We start from the raw sequence: 16784 nt of genomic DNA, 5'->3' as shown, positions 1-16784 counted from the left end.
TTGATAAAAGAACTAGACATGTTTAGGTTAGATAAGAGATGACTGGGGAGCAGAGAAGGTAAACATTACTGTTATCTTCAAGTGTTTGAATGGTCATAGTGGAGCAATTTGTTAACTCTGTGGTTAAGTATTACTTGTATCTTTTCAAAACACCATGTAGTGATTATCTTCATCACAGGGTAATCTGTATCAGTTAATTAGCCCAAGTTTGTAAAATTGGGATTTTTGCTTTGAATAGAAGTAACACTTAAAAATTATGACTAGGCATACAATGAGCCCATTTGCTATATTGTTATTGAGACTGGAAACAAACACTGTTTAAAGATATTAGACAATGTTAAATTAAGGTACCCCTTAACCTAAGTAAAATATTAAGTTATATGTATTTGAATCACCAGCCAAAATTGGCTTTTGTGGATCCATAATCACATAATTTTGACAGTTCTTTTTACCCTTAGGGATCATATTTTCTCAATTTTTTATCCTGTGTAATTATTGCCCATATCTTTTAAAAAGTTGTTTTTCTCGATTGTCATTATACTTTATTTGGCAAAGAAATCAAGTGTTAGATGCCAGATGTTGTTTCTGTGTTCTTTTATCCATTTCCTTTATCACATCTCTTTATCCATTTCTAATTTTCTGCATCAATGGATTATTTTTTTTTCTAACTTGAATTTTATTTTATTTTCAGCTCCATATTTTCTCCTCTCTTCTTCACCTATTGAGAAGGCAAGAAAAATAAAATCCCAAATAATATATACAAAACAAATATTCACATTCACCATTTCTTATTATTCCCCCCAAAAACCAAAAAATTCAAGAAGAAGAAAAAAAATCTAAAAAATGCTTCAGTCTGCACTCTTAGTCTTTCAGTTCTCTATTTCCAAATGGATAGTATGTTTTATCATGAATCCTGTATAATTATGGTTGTTCATATTGTTGTTCATAGTTACTAAGTGTTTTAAAGTTGATTATCTTTACACTATTGCTATTACTAGCTAAATTGTGCTCCTGATTCTGTTCATCTAATTTTATATGTCTTCGCTGATTTTACTGAAACCATCCTCTTCATCATTTTAAAAAGCACAGTAGTGTTCCATCATGTTCATATACCATAACTAGTTTAGCCATTCTCTTTCTGATGGACATTCTCTCAGTTAATAATTCTTTGTCTCCACAAAAAAGAGCTGATATAAATATTTTTTGTACATATGGATTCTTTAATCTTTCTTTGATCTCTTTGGGATATAGAACTAGTAGTAGAATCTCTGGGTCAGAGGGCTTAATAAATTTTTGAGCATAGTTCCAAACTGCTGTCCAGAGTGGTTGGACTAGTTTATAGCTCTACCAATAGTTTATATTTTCAGCAATACCTATTTTCCCACAGCTTCTCCAGCATTTTCATTTTCTTTTTTGTCATTTTAGCCAATCTGATGGATTTGAAGTGGTACCTAAAGAGTTGCTTTAATTTTCATTTCTCTAATTATTAGTGATTTAGATCCCAACTTCTTGAACTGTGATTTGTGACCCTGTAAGGCATCTCATAGCTGAATGTGGGGATTTAAAACTTATGATTTATTATTAGTAAATGTTTAATTTGTATACCTGTTTTATATATGCATACATGGGGTCATGTAAAATTTCTCAGGCGAAAAGGAATCACAAGTGGTAAAAGCTTAAGAAGCCTTGATTTAGATTATCTTTATATATCTATTGGTAGCCTTGGTTTCTTCCTCTGAAAACTCATACATATCCTTTGACTTTTTATCAACTGGGGAATTACTCTTATTCTAAATTTGACTCACTCCCCTGTATTTTAGAAATTACTCATCTTTTCATAAATTCAACATAGATGAACTATCTAACTATACTGGGATTCCTTTTTGTTTCTTTTTTCTTTTTTTTAGCATTTTATTAGTTCAACATTCTGTCTTATCACTTTTTCATTATTTCCAATCCTTTAGTACTCCCTTCCTTTTTCCAATAATGCAAGTCCTTGATGTCTTTCATATACTTACATTTTTATTGATAATGCAATCTACTTATATCTTTAGAATGTAATCTCCCTGAAAGTAGTTTTTTCATTTCCCAAAGTGAAATAGATAAATAATATAAAGAAGTCACTAGTCACTGATTGAGGCAAAATAGTTGGCTCAATGGGTAAAACACTGGGCCTGGAGTCAGAAAGAACTGAGTTTAAAATGTGGCTTCTGAACCTGGGCAAATGACTCTGTTTGCCTTAGTCCACTAAAGAAGGAAATTGCAAGTCATTTCAGTAAAAATTTGGCAATTGGTTCATGAAAAGTTGGACAAAGTTGATGGCTGAACAACAAATCACTAAATTAACTTGTTAATCTATTGACTTGGATTATTGTTTAATGTTATATTTGATTCTGAAAATCCTAAACGTTTACAATGCTGGGTTATTTTTTGTTTGTTTGTTTGTTTTTCTGTTTACAGGAAACACAAGAATATACAAGAAATGTTGTTAGATATTGTCTAGAAGCACTTCAGGACTGGTTTGATGCTATAAACTTTGTAGATGAGGTATGTACTTGTCATAGCTGTTAGCAAAGCTGTTTGACTTTAAAGTATAACCAGAGAATAATACCTCTCAAGTAAAATGAGAGACAAAAAATTAGCTTATGTAAGAAATTATTGTGTGTGTGTGTGTGTATATATATATATATATATGTAAGATATATATTATTGTATATATCTTGTATATACATATATATATATGTATATACAAGATATATACAATATAGAAAGAAAAGTCAAGGGTCTCTCTCTCTCCTCTCGCCTTAGCCCAGAGATGATATATAATATTTGTAATAATTTTTATTGGTTTTATAGAGAAGAAAGTATTATTTCATCAGATATTTAGTGAATGTTAAATAGTTCAAGAGTGTAAATTAGTAGCAAGTACAGAAGTGATTCCATACTTAATAATGGGATACTTCACATTTATGGAAAGGGTTACCAAAATATATTGAATGGATATTTCCTTTTCATTATCATTATCATTTCATATCATTAAAAGATATGGTGTAGGAATGAACTGTGTAGGAGTAAATATAATAATTATATAGTATTTATACAATTAGATTAACAGACTAGTCTTTAAGAAGTGCCATTATGAAAGAAGATTGAAAATATCTTTGAGATTTTATTTACATGATTTTAATTAAAATAGTAAGATAGAAGGCAAGATATGAATTGGATATGTTAAAATCAATTAATTGAGTGACATAAGCATATAGAAAACAGTTAACTTTGTGAGAGAAGATAACTAATTTCATTTAGCTTCATAAAGCCAAGCTGTCAGAAAGATGCTAAATGTAAAAATATTTATGTGATTTAGATAGCGTTAATGAAAGAATATGAGATGATATGTGGAACTGAAAGAAGTAAATGTAATTTTTTTTTGTTGGAGAGCATTTTAACATGTATTATATCACTTGTTCCTTACAATAGCCTTATAATGGAGGCAAGGTATTATTTACCCTCATTTTGCTGATGGTAAAAGATTGAAATACAGAGAAATTAAATGATGTATTATGATTTAATAAATTAAATTCTTGATGGAGATAATTGTAGATCCTTGCTTTTAAAAATTCCAATTCTCTTTTTAGCTATATCATACTCTGTATAATCATATAAGTAGAAGTCCATCTGTTGGTTGATTTTTCAGAAGTGCTAAAACATGGATACTGGTATTAACATCTCTGATTATGATTTTTTGTCAGGTTAGGCCAACAATTTTCATGTGACAAGATGGTAGATTAAGGGGATATTGGATTAAACATCCATCAGCGATTCTAATATTAAGATATAGTTTGGAGGTGAGATGTAATGCTAGGCTAACACCTAGGAGGACTGAATTGGGAGTCTAAAAGGTGGGACTAAAAGGGACTATCATCCCTTCCCTTTACCTGATGAACTTCTTTTCCTAAATATATTATCCTGATGATATTTTTAAATCCTATGCTTATTTGATGTTCTTCCTTAGTTACATATTTCAGTTTCCTTAAATCTATCATGTGGCTCTTCATTGTTTTCTTTGTGAGAATTCATTTTCAGGTTTTCTAAGATCATTATATTCCATGTCTTGCATTTAGACAACAACATTGGTATTGACATTAAAAATATGGGTCTTTATTTCCTGGAGAAGCTTAGTTCTGTTTCTTCAAGATGATTTTTTGTTTCCTAAGGCTAGCTAGTCAACTTTCTCCTCTTCCTCTTCCTCTTCCTCTTTCTCCTCTTCTCCTTAGCATGCTTATTTTCTTCTTCTTTCTCCTTCTTTTTCTTTTTCTCCTCCTTCTCCAGCTCAGTACAATGCCCATTTGTATTGTTTGTCTTGCATAACAAATTTTGATGGACAAGCTCTATAAATTTGTTTGTGCAAATGCATGACATAATTTAGGCAATAGAAATTCTTCAGCCACCACATTCCAGGGTAAATGGTCAGAACAAACTCTTGGGTGGTAATGCTCTCTTCTGGGAGGATATTTTAATTAGTGAATTATATCACAAATAATAACTGTAAATAAAGGGAGAGTCCCTGCCTCTAAAAATTTCTTATTCTATCATATTAAGGAATTTATTTATTTGGAAAAAAAACCCACCTCCCAATAGCAATTATTTCATATCTGTTGTCATTGTTATAGCTCCTTAGCATATATAACATGATTTTCATATTATTCATTATAGTTATTTGTAATTGTGATGATTTTACAGATTTTAACTGTATATGAATATTTGTTCCAACATTTTTAGTTTTATTTCTATTTTTTCTTTATGCACTTAATTTTTTTTTTGACTTAAAGATCTATTTTTTCACAGAGAAAACTATTTCCAATTGTGTTTTTTTAAATTAGTATTTTAGTAAAACAAAGCATTATTTGCAAGAATAAAAACAAAGTACAAATTTTATTTTAGCATATCTTATCTTTATAGAATTATATAAAGTATTGTTTTTACCTATGGCATTTTATTTTCTTTATTTATATTTCAGCCAGCTCCCAACCAGGTTACTTTTCATTTGCCACTACATCGTTATTATGCTATGTTTTTGAGTAAGGTAAGATTTGTCTTTGTATGTATGATTATTTCCTTTTCTAAAAGGTGTAAAAATAGAGATTAACCCCCCCCCCAAAAAAAAAAACAAAACCCTAAGTTCTCTAAATTTCATTTTTAGGCTGTGAAATGTCAAGAGCTAGATCTAGATTCTATTTTACCAGATCAGGAAATGTTGATGAAATTAATGATTCACCCACTCCAAATCCAGGTAAGGTTTCTTGCATCTTAGAAGTTTTACATATTTAACATATATTGAACTACCTGCCATCTAGGGGAGGGTGTGGGAGGAAGGAGGGGAAAATTTGGAACATCAAGTTTTGCAAGGGTCAATGTTGAAACATTATCCATGCATATGTTTTGTAAATAAAAAGCTATAATAATTTAAAAAAAAAAGAAGTTTTAGGTAGGAGTTATTGGTTGTATTAAGTACATTTAAATCTTATTTGACTTAGACTTCTATAACAGAGTCATAAAGGACTTTAGACATCATTTACTTTAACTCTTGGATTTTTTTTTATCACAATTATTGTTGAAATATTTGTGTTTGACTATTTTTGCCATATTGCTTAAATTTTGTTGAGTAGAACTTTTCTTCGAAATAACCATTTTTCCCATCATATTTTTTACATAACAAAAGCACAACTAGTGTTATGGTATGAGTGAAGATATGTATTCTGTGGTTACCAATTCTTTTTGATTCAAAAGTCCTTTACCTCACTGGTCCTCAACTCTTTTATCTGTAATTTGATGTGTGAGATTTTTTTCAGCTCTAAAATATTAGGATTCTATGTGATTGGTGTAACTTGATGTTTATAAATAAGTGAACATGTTACTTAAGTTAGTTGTTCATGAACTGAAAGTCTTATCAATAAATCATATATTTGTTTAGGATATTTGAAGGATATTAAATACATTGCCTATGTATTCTGGGGAGGGAGAGAAGGAGATATGAAAAAATACATGATGACATCTCTGGTAGGGAGATTCTAGACTGTTTGAAGAAACAAGGTATAAATACTTGAGAGAGTTACATAAAAGACATTGGTAGAAATGTTTTACTCCTTTTATTAAATAATTTAAGGTTATATTTGTAATGTGTAGTAAATAGTTAAAATAAGGAAATTTATCAGATAATCCTAACTGTTTATTTGCTATGCTTAAAAGCAATTGTATTGTAAATGCGTTATTGTGTGATAAATTAATTGTGGTACTTCCTAGGGATGAAAGATAGAGACTACATGTTTACTATCTTAATCAGTTTATGGGAAATGTCAACTTTCAAATTGCACATATGGGTTACAACACCAAAGATAGATTGGTAGTACTTCAGGTAAAGTTCCAGTATTAACAAGTTTCTCTTGTGCACAGAATATGACTCACCTTTGATTTATAGTAGTAATGTTTTAGTGTTCTAGTAATTAGAGATTCTAGGGCCATGATTGATTTGATGAGATGGAAGATATAGGAGCTGAATTTCATTTTCTTATCTCCTCTTAGGATACAGAAATCTTTATGTAAACTAGGATACTAGCAAAAAATAATTTCATATTTGTACTGAAATGAGTATTATTATAGTTTTGAAAATGGGAAGAAATTTTCCCAGCAGTTTAGGGATGTAAAATAGAATAATTAATAATAAATATAAACAGGGAATACCTTAGGATACATATCTCCAAATAGTTTTACTGGTGGCATGGGAAATGGTCTTGAGACATCTTCTTTTAGTTGAAGGACAATAGAACCTTTGCTTTAAGGAATTTATAATGTTGACTTGTTAAATTTCCAGGAAGCAGTATCATGTCATTCACTTCAAGAAAGAAAAACATTTGTATACATAAAGTTATCATATGGGTTTTATGAAAGGGGGTATACTAACTATACACTGGATATTATAGGTATATTCTAGCATTCATGACTCAACTGGCATGAATTCTTAGTCATTTTTTTTTTTAACTGATTAATTTGTACTTCTCATATTGTAGCTTCACATTATAACTTTTACAATAGGTAGTTATTTGTGTGTCTTATTTCCCCTTACTACTTATACTCTTCTTGAAGGCAGGTATCATGTTAGCTTTCTCTTTATTAGCTTTTCTTAGCTGTACACATTGTCTAGTAAGTTGCTTGATAAATAGCTGCTGAAGAAATGAATATATGAATTAATCTACCAACTTTTTCTTTCTCATCTCATTTCTCTGTCTGTTGGTGATAAAATCTCTGCATTGGCTAGCTAGAGCTTAGAGACCAGTGTCTGGAGGTTAATCAAATACTTGAATTATTTATTTAATGCCTTCATCTTTACATGTAAGAGTGATTAGAATTGTAATTTTTTTTGTGTGGTTAAATCTAGCATTTCTTTAAATATTATATTGTTATTGGGAGTTTTGAGATACAGTTAATCACTAGTAGTTTTTCAATTGAAAGGACTGCAAGTAAGCATCTTGCTATTAGTATATTACAGGGATCATTATGTAGAGGTACTCGTGCATTAACTTGCTAGTAAGTTATTTATATGTTGCTTTGCAACATTGTGTAGTGTATTGTTTTTATTTTATTATGAGTGTTATAACTAGCAGATTTTTAGTTTAAGAAAACTTTTGACTAGGTCTAGTGATCAACTCTAATTCTAAAATATTTTTAGATGACAATCCATGTTTGTGTACAAACTGTATTTAAAAAATAAATATTTGTAAATTGAATTACCAAATAATACTATCATTTAATTTTTTTTCTTCTAAATAGGCAAGTCTCTCTGAAATTCACAGTAACATGTGGGTTAGAAATGGCCTTCAGATCAAAGGGCAAGCTATGACTTATGTACAGTCTCATTTCTGTAATTCCATGATTGATCCTGACATATACTTACTACAGGTAAAATCACCATATAAGTCAGATACTTTGCTCATAAGCAAATCTGAATGTTGAGAAATAAAATATTCTGTTTTCTTTCAAAGGTCTGTGCATCTAGACTTGACCCAGATTATTTTATTTCATCTGTTTTTGAAAGGTAAGCAACATTGAAGCATTTTAGCAGGTACCACAAGATATTTTCTGTTATATTTTACTCTTTTAAATTTTAAGTGTTGTGTTTTTCCCCTCATAGATTTAAAGTAGTGGATTTGTTGACAATGGCTTCACAACATCAAAATACAATACTTGACTCAGAACATGAAAGATCTATGTTAGAAGGAGCCCTCACGTTTCTTGTGATTCTGTTGAGCCTTCGTTTACATTTAGGTAAAAACTATAATTATTCATATGTAAATAGAACAACCACTTTAAAAATAGTGACAGTTAAACCTCTTTAAAAAGAAGTTGTGTGTCTAATGTAAATTATTTTAGATTGTTGATTTAGTTTGCAAATTATATATATTTAAAATTGATTCATCTTAATACTTTATCTAAAATAGTTGAAAACAATAATTCTAAACTGTAATTTAATCTGAAGCACCCATAGTTTTTCTTTAACTCTTGAAGCATACTGAACATTTAGGGGACAGATTAGCAAAATTTGTTGTAATTTTTTAAAAAAATCTATTTCTATTTAAATGTACTAATTTTTATTTTTTAATTACTTTTAGGAATGACAGATGATGAAATCCTCAGGGCAGAGATGGTAGCCCAACTTTGTATGAATGACAGGACACATAGTTCATTGCTGGATCTCATATCCTTATAAATTTTTGTTTCATTTTTCACTTGATTTCAGGTTCAACTAAATATATTGAAAGAAAGTTGAAATATGTCCGTAATGAAGATTACAGCATGTGAGAACTGGAAGGGATCTTGGAAATCATCTTTCATTTCATATATGAAGAAAGTGATGTTCAGAGAGATTAAGTGATATATTTAAGGGTTACATAGCAAGTTCACGGAAGAGTCTGTCTTCAAGAGAGCTCAAGTTTCCTGATTTCAGTCTCTTAGTTTAACTGTTTTTTCTACAGTAACAAGTCTCTTTTGCATATTAATTGGGTTAAGTAAAGATAGAATACATTATAACTAGATTTTTTTTAAAAAAACGTCAATTAGATCATCTATTTTTCACAGGTATAAGGAATACCTCATGAGGAATTTCCTTTTTCCAAAACAGATCAGGACTTACAATTCTTAAGTTTAATGAATTGCCTGGGAATACTTCAAACACTTCTCTAGAGCCACTTCACTAGTGTCAGAAATGGGACGTGAACCAAAGTCTTCCTGAAGTTGAGACCAGCTCTTTATTTAAAACACCATATTTTAAAATATAATAGGTGTTTTCTAAAACATAGATTTTGTATAGCATATCACACACACATATACACACTTTGTCCTGCTGGTATTCCGAGTGTAGCAGTACACAGTATACTTTCAATATCATTATGTTAAACACATCACTAACTTCTGAGAACCTCTGTTTCCTCATCTAGAAAATGTAATAATAGTATTTTCTTGCTAATCTGTATGAAACCTTTTATAATGAGCTTCAATTTACAAACTGTTTTCTTGGATTGTCAAAAAAAAAAAAAGGAAAAAAGCGACGTTTATTTTAAAAAGTGTGCTAGCTTTGGAGTTAGGTTTTGGTTTGAACTAGATAACCTTTAAGATTACTTCCAGGTCTACATGTGATAATCACTGATATCTTAGACTTATTAAAAGTTAAAAAAAAAAAAAAAAGATTATGCCATAGCATATATCTGATGTGAAATATCTGCTTACAATTTGTTTTTTAGTTTAATTTTTATTAGTTCTTTCATGATTTTTAATAAAGATGACCATTTGAAGACTTTTAGGAGGCATTCTTTGAAATTGTAAAACTCATTTTTTCCTTGATGATACTTTTTTTGCTTTTTCTAGTTCCAAGGAAATGGTATTGTATATAGCCTTAAATGTAGTTAGAAAAATTAAAATTAGAAAATGGTAAAATAGAAATTTAAAAAATATGGATATCTTAGTTGTTTTCTCTCTCCTCCTTTCTCCCCCCAGTATTTATAATCACCCCATCTCATGTTCAATATTAGTAGGTGTGAAAAATGTTATCAGTAAAACCTCTTTGGTATTCTTCTGTGCTGTATATCTACAAAGTAAGTAGTTGGTAAGTGTTAAGATGAAAAAATGCCTTAAGTTCTATATTTTAGTCATTTTAACTGTGATAGGAGCAGTGTTGACGGAATTGTTGCATTGTGGAGTCCTCTTGTGGCCACTTTCTGGTATTGTAATAGGTCTTAATATTTGGACTATTCTTAAATAGTAATTAGTAGAGCTAGTATACTGATCATTTGACACAACTTTTAGCAGTACTGATTTTTCTTGACATAAGAATCACATTCCAGAAAATCCCAATCCCAAAAGTGGAATTATTCCAGGTAGCTACAGTTTTGAATCTGTGTTGTCAGCTGTAGCTGATTTTAAAGCTCCCGTTTTTGAACCTGGAGGTTCTATGCAACAAGGAATGTATACTCCTAAAGGTATGTTAATGTGCATAAGAAGATTTTTTTTGAAATACCGATTTTCTAAAGGTTAAGCCCTATATGCTAGTAGAAATCACTTTACTTTTTTGCTCAGCCTTGATTTTTTTCAATCATATTATTATTTTTTTTTTGACATAAATATTGATAATTATTTCTGTTTATTTACGGCACTCTATTATCACATTACAGTAGGAATTTTTGGTCAATTTTCAACTTCAGTGACCAAATATTAGCAATTAGCATTTTAGTACTTCAGGGAACCATGATTTTGCCAGTGTAATTATTTCTTTTACCTATGCATATCTGAACTCTTCTCTTTCTTCCTGCAAGATAGTCTTGAAAGCTCAGGATATTATCTCTATGCCATAAAGAAGCACTATAGTAGAGTTTTGATGGAATATAGGATGAAATAAAGCCCTTCACAGACTGAAGTATCCTACTTTAAAGAGCAAAATGATGCAGCATGTTTTTTCCTACTCTTATTTGCTTTCAAAGCAACAATAACGTCCTATAAAACAGCTTATATCCCATTAAGAATAAAAGTAAATTGAACTAAATATAACAAAAATATAAATGCATCTGATGGCCATAGTTGGTTATTTTTTTCTAACAAGAACATTCACTTAGATAGCAAAGAAATGGAAGCAAAGTAAAATGTCCATTGATTTGGAAATAATTAAACAAATTAGGTACATGAATACAATGGAATATTTCTGTATCATAACAAATGCATACACAGTGACTAAATACTCACCCCCAAGTAACCATTTAAAATGTTGAAGCAGTTTTGATCAGAATTCATTATTGGATTAATAGTATCTGTTTTGAAATTTAAATAACGTACTGAAACTTTCCCTTTAAATTTCATTCCAAATTGGAAACTTTTACTACTGTCATCCTTATGCTATCTTCATAGATGGCAAAGTTGTTAAAATCTTGAAATAGGTAAGAAATTGACTTATATTTGAAGTTTTTATGTCATAGAACAAATTAGTGAAGTATGTTCCTTGTCTCAGGTGATCTCTGACTACTTTTTTACCTTAATAAAAACCTTGGAAGAATATAGAAGAGCAACTCATGTTATAATAGTGGATTTTTTTTTTTTTTTTAATCAGTGGTACTAGCTTTACTACTGAAATCAAGCATTTTGTTTCTCAGTTAACTCTAAAATACCAGACAGGAAGGTATGTATTATTATTATTATTATTATTTTTTTTTTTTTTTTTGCTGAGGTAATTGGAGTTAAGTGACTTGCCTAGGGTCACACAGGTAGGTGTGTTAAGTGTCTGAGGTCAGATTTGAACTCAGGTGTTCGTGACGTCAGGGTTGGTGCTCTATTCACTGTATACCACCTAGCTGCCCCAATTATTTTTAATATATATGTATTCCCATAATACATATATAATAATAATAATATACATCTACATACTAGAAAAAAATCATATGTGAGATTTTAACAAAATAATTAAACTGAAGCATATTTCCACACAAGGTAACATTTATTAGCAGGGGCATCCTACTTGTCCATAAATGGGTCATTGGTTTGCCTCTTAAATTTATGCTAAAGACTTCAAGCAGAGAGACAGTTATATAGATTTTGGGAAGTACAGAATAAAGGACAGAACAGGGTTGATAACTTCCTGGTATTAAGGGCAATATGATTGGTTGCAGAGCTGAGGTGCAAGAACAATATGATTGTTTGGAAGTTTGGTAATAGGATCTAGCAATAACTCCTGTTCTCTATGAGACCAAGAAGTGCTCATTATTTGAGTGCAGATGTGAGATAGTGGTTGACACTTTTGGAAAGCAAACCAAGTATTTTGAAGGTTAGCTGGAAGAAAGGTACCAGGCCCAAACTTCCTTTGTGTTTACAGACATTCTCCAAGGTCTGTTAAATTCCTTGAGTAAGAAGAGTTGGATTTTTAAACTTAACCCATTACAGGCCAGTTAACTCTGAACTCAAAGTTCAGAGACAAAGAACCACGACATAGGCACTTACAGGATAAAATCAATTAATTGTAAACAGGATCAAAAAGAAAATGATACAGGATTAATTTTAATGTTGTCTTTTTGTTTTTGTAAGCAATTAGGGTTAAGTGATTTGCTCAGGGTCACACAGTAAATGTTAAGTGTCTGAGACTGGATTGGAACTCAGGTTCTCCTGACTTCAGGGCTAGTATTCTATCCATTGTGCCACCTAGCTGTCCCCAATCTTAATCTTTTCAAAAATAATATTTTAAGTAAATAGAAAATATGATTTTTTTTTTGTTGTGGAATTTGATTCTACCACAGAATATCTGGAATTAGCCCAATGTTCATATTATTTAAAATATAATATTAGTAAGCACTTTGAAAATATTTTGGCAGAATTTAAAAGATAATAGTGATTAAAATTGCAAATTTGTATTGCATAGTAGTTTCCTTTTACCTTGACTGCTGCTTTACTATTGTGAACATTCATAACTATAGATTTAGAAATCTCTGGGATGAAAGAGAACTATTAAAACCCTTTTTTGATTTTTAAGCTGTAACTTGATACTAAGGGAGGGAAGCATTTAACCAGAAATCTTGCTGTGCATTGGGGGAAGATGATAGCTTACTAAATTTAAATCTAGCCTAATTAAATGTCTCTGCTTCAAAATACTAAGATTCCCATGATTCAGATAGGTAATTTGAATTCCACTAAAATCAATTGAGTTTTAAATATTTATGTATGTATCTAGCCTTGTGTTTCAGTAAAAGTCATATCACAGCTTGTAGTTTCATTATCATTGAGATAAAAACCAAGAGAAAAAAAAGTAGCATTGTTCATTTTATAGTTCTTTTGGTAAACATGAATTTTTGGAATTCACTTGAAACCGTGTAATTCATGTTGTTATTATTATGTATATTATATATTATTGTATATGTATGTATATGTATATTATCATGTATATATAAGTGAAAGTAAAATATGCTTTGAAAAATACTATTTTCACTATCATTTTTATTATAGTAGTATCTGTTTGGAAAACAAAATAACAACATAAATTTTGTTATTCGTATAGTAAAAAAAAATGAATTAGTTGCTCTTAAATATCATGATGAAATTAAATTTAAATTAAAGTTATTTTCCATTCAAAGGTAAATATTTTAAAACCTTTAATATTTATGTTATGGATCAGATATTTATTGAACAACTAAATGAAATAATATAGGGAGGATGAAGAAGCAAGAAATAATTTCTACCCTTAGTTTCATTAAGGAACTTTGTAATTGAGTTGGCATTCACATAGATAATTCAAATGCATGTTAAAATATGAAAAAAAAAAAAGGAGAGATCTAAGCTATGATGTGGTATAGTCGACAGAGTCCTGGATTTGGAATCAGAAGATGTTAGTTCATATAGCTCCTCCGATATTATTTGTACCATGGCTTTGATTAAGTGTTACTCACTCTGGGCCTCACTTTCCTCATCTGTAAAGTGAAGGGGCTATACGTGATGGCCTTCTAAGATAACGTATAATGTTAATAAATATATGATCTTGTGTTGTTGTGTTGAGAATAGAGTGGAAATTTCTTCCAGGTTTGGGAGACTACATATGCAGATGATCTGAAATGGAAATTGTCAAAAGTAGGCTTAAGACTGCTGTAGGAGTGCAGTTTGACTGGAATATGAAGTGTATAAAACAAAATGGTTTTTGATAATCATAGGAAAATAGAAGCCAGATTGGACAATTATAAATCCATCCTAGGTTCATTTAAAGAGTTCATATTTCATATGATTGGCAGGATATATTGGCCACTGATATTTTTAAATCAGGAAGTATTGTGATTAGATTTGTCCATTAGAAATAACAGCCCCAACAATAGCTAGCATTTTTGTAGTGCTATAAGCTTTGTAAAATGTTTTATGAATATCTTCCCAACAACTCTTTAAGGTAGGTACCATGACTATTCCCATTTTACATATATGGAAACTAAGACTCAAGTAGACTTGCCCAAGGATTACATAGTTATTAAGTGTCTGGAGCAAGATTTGAATTCATGTCTTCCTCACTCCAGGTCCAGCATTCTTTCTATTGCACTACTTTGCTGCCTCAGACATATTACTCTAGTAGTGAGAAAATCGATTAGAGAAGGGAAAAACTCAAAGTAGTGAAATTTAAGGTAATATTGAGAGGTAAAAAAAGATATGAACAAGAATAGTTGCATAGTGAATGAGAAAGAGGTCATATAATGATATTTGATAGCAAATTGGTTGTGGTGGGAAAAGTAAAAGATAACTTGAAAGTTAAGATTTGGTGACACAGAAAATAGTGGTACCATGAACAGAAATTAAGTAGAAAAGATTGAGATTTTTTGGGGGGAAGTTAAGTTTTAGACTTTACTAGCAGAAATGTCATGCAGATGGTTGAATAATACAGTTTTGGATCTTGTGGTTGGGATAGGAAGAGATATTTAGTAGTTATCTTCATAGATAATAGAAATCAATAAAATTACCAAGAAAGAAAGGGAAGATATGGACAAAAAATGCCATTTTATGTAGAGAAGGTGACTTGGGACAGAGCTTTGGAAGTAGTATTGGCAAGGAGAAGTCATAAAAGATATACTTTATTAGATGCTTAGCAAATAGTTATTGAATGAATGAATGAATTAGTAAATGAATAAATAAATGAATCAGTTATTGTGAAAACCAAAGGAGAAGAGAGTAACAAGGAGCAGAATGTCAAGCTCTAGGAAGAGGTAGGAGACAATATTGAAAAAAAAAAAGTTCCAAATTTGATGGTAAAGAGATCATTATTGATTTTGGCATGTGCTTGTTTGAATAAACAAACAGTTGGCCTCCTCCCTGAATCAGCACATGCCTTTTGAGGACTCTTTATTTTTCATAGCCATCTGTCAGGACCAAAGTATGAGGCCATATGGAAAATTTCAGGTCTTGCAGAAGCTCAGAAACTACATTTCTCAAACTTTTTGATCTCAGGACCTTTTTCTACCTTAAAATTTATTGAGTGCTACAAAAGGCTTTTGCTCATATGGACTATGTAAAGTTTTACCATATTAGAAATTAAAATTGATAAAATTAAAATGTTGATTTATTAAAATAATAGCAATTCATTACATCTTAACAAATAACATTTTTGTGAAAGATAACTATATTTTCCTAAACAAAAATATTTTGAAAATTGGCATTGTTTTAACATTTTTGCAAATCTCTTTGCTGTCTGGTTTAGAAGAAAATGACTGTACTTTCATTTCTGCTTCTGAATTAAATCTGTTACAGCACTGTTTTGTTTGAAGTATATAAACAAAATCTGGCCTTACACAGGCTAAAGGGATAATTTAATAGTCAAATAATGCCTTCGTTTTTACCTTAAAGACTCTCTCAGAGTGTTAGGGTTCCCCCATGGTTCTAGACAATACTTTGAGAACCATTTCTTTAAGGGAAGGCATGAAATTATTTTTGTAAGCAAATATGCTTTTGGGCAAAGAGTTTTTTTAAAAGAAACTATTGATCGACTCCACCTCTCTATAGTCACAACCAAGTTTAGTTGTAGAACAGTAAAAATTTTCCTAAAAAATAATTCTTTTCCCTCACCCCTGCCCGTTGTAATTAGTTGTGACTTAGAATCTTCTGAATTTGGTGTCTGTGACAGTGTGCTTTAGTAGAAAAAGAGCATTGATCTTAGGGACAGAAGAACTAGTGAGTACCAATTCCTTCTTTAACTAACCATATGCCTGAGCAACATATTTAACCTCTTTGAACCTTAGTTTCCTTTTTTGTAAAATGGGAATAATAGTGTTTGCACTACCTACTTCACAGGATTGTTGTGAAAAAAAGAATTATATAAATATGTATGAGTTGACAGTTTTTTTTTAATGTATTTGTTCCAGATAAGCCAAGAGTAATTTTAATATATTGTCATTATCTCTTAACATTTACTAAAAGGGGAGAAAAAAGAGCCATCAACTCTCAGAACAGTGCTTTGTGTTTAACGTGATACTTTGCTTCCTATTCCTCTCTTATGAATGCTTATTTTGAATTCAAATTATTTATATATATTATCTACTTTACTGGATTATGAGCTTCATAAAGATAGGGACTTGTCCTATTATCTCATGAATTGTACTCTGCTTATAGCAGGCACTTCAGAAATTCTGAAGGGTCTGTTAAAACTCTTCTATTTGAACTTTACAATAGTTTGGAAGATTTAGCTTGCCCTTGTATATAGTAAGCTAAGTCATATATGCATAATTTTATTACATTATTGT

The 16784-nt window shown here is 30.4% G+C and overlaps 1 protein-coding gene across 5 annotated transcripts in view; it reads left to right on the top strand.

The window, feature by feature from the left end:
- UBR3 (ubiquitin protein ligase E3 component n-recognin 3) overlaps window positions 1–16784 on the top strand; it is a 267500-nt gene that overhangs the window by 106209 nt on the left and 144507 nt on the right. For all 5 annotated transcript variants that reach the window (XM_031960483.1, XM_031960485.1, XM_031960486.1 and 2 more), the window contains 8 exons: window positions 2461–2547; window positions 5018–5083; window positions 5201–5290; window positions 7825–7953; window positions 8037–8089; window positions 8186–8319; window positions 8664–8749; window positions 10385–10526. In XM_031960483.1, the coding sequence (XP_031816343.1) occupies window positions 2461–2547; window positions 5018–5083; window positions 5201–5290; window positions 7825–7953; window positions 8037–8089; window positions 8186–8319; window positions 8664–8749; window positions 10385–10526 (787 nt within the window). The remainder of the gene's footprint in view (window positions 1–2460; window positions 2548–5017; window positions 5084–5200; window positions 5291–7824; window positions 7954–8036; window positions 8090–8185; window positions 8320–8663; window positions 8750–10384; window positions 10527–16784) is intronic.

Source organism: Sarcophilus harrisii, chromosome 3, assembly GCF_902635505.1.
Source record: "Sarcophilus harrisii chromosome 3, mSarHar1.11, whole genome shotgun sequence".
Taxonomy (NCBI): Eukaryota; Metazoa; Chordata; class Mammalia; order Dasyuromorphia; family Dasyuridae; genus Sarcophilus; species Sarcophilus harrisii.
Note: the sequence above shows the minus strand (reverse complement) of the source record. Positions and strands in the feature narration are given on the sequence as shown.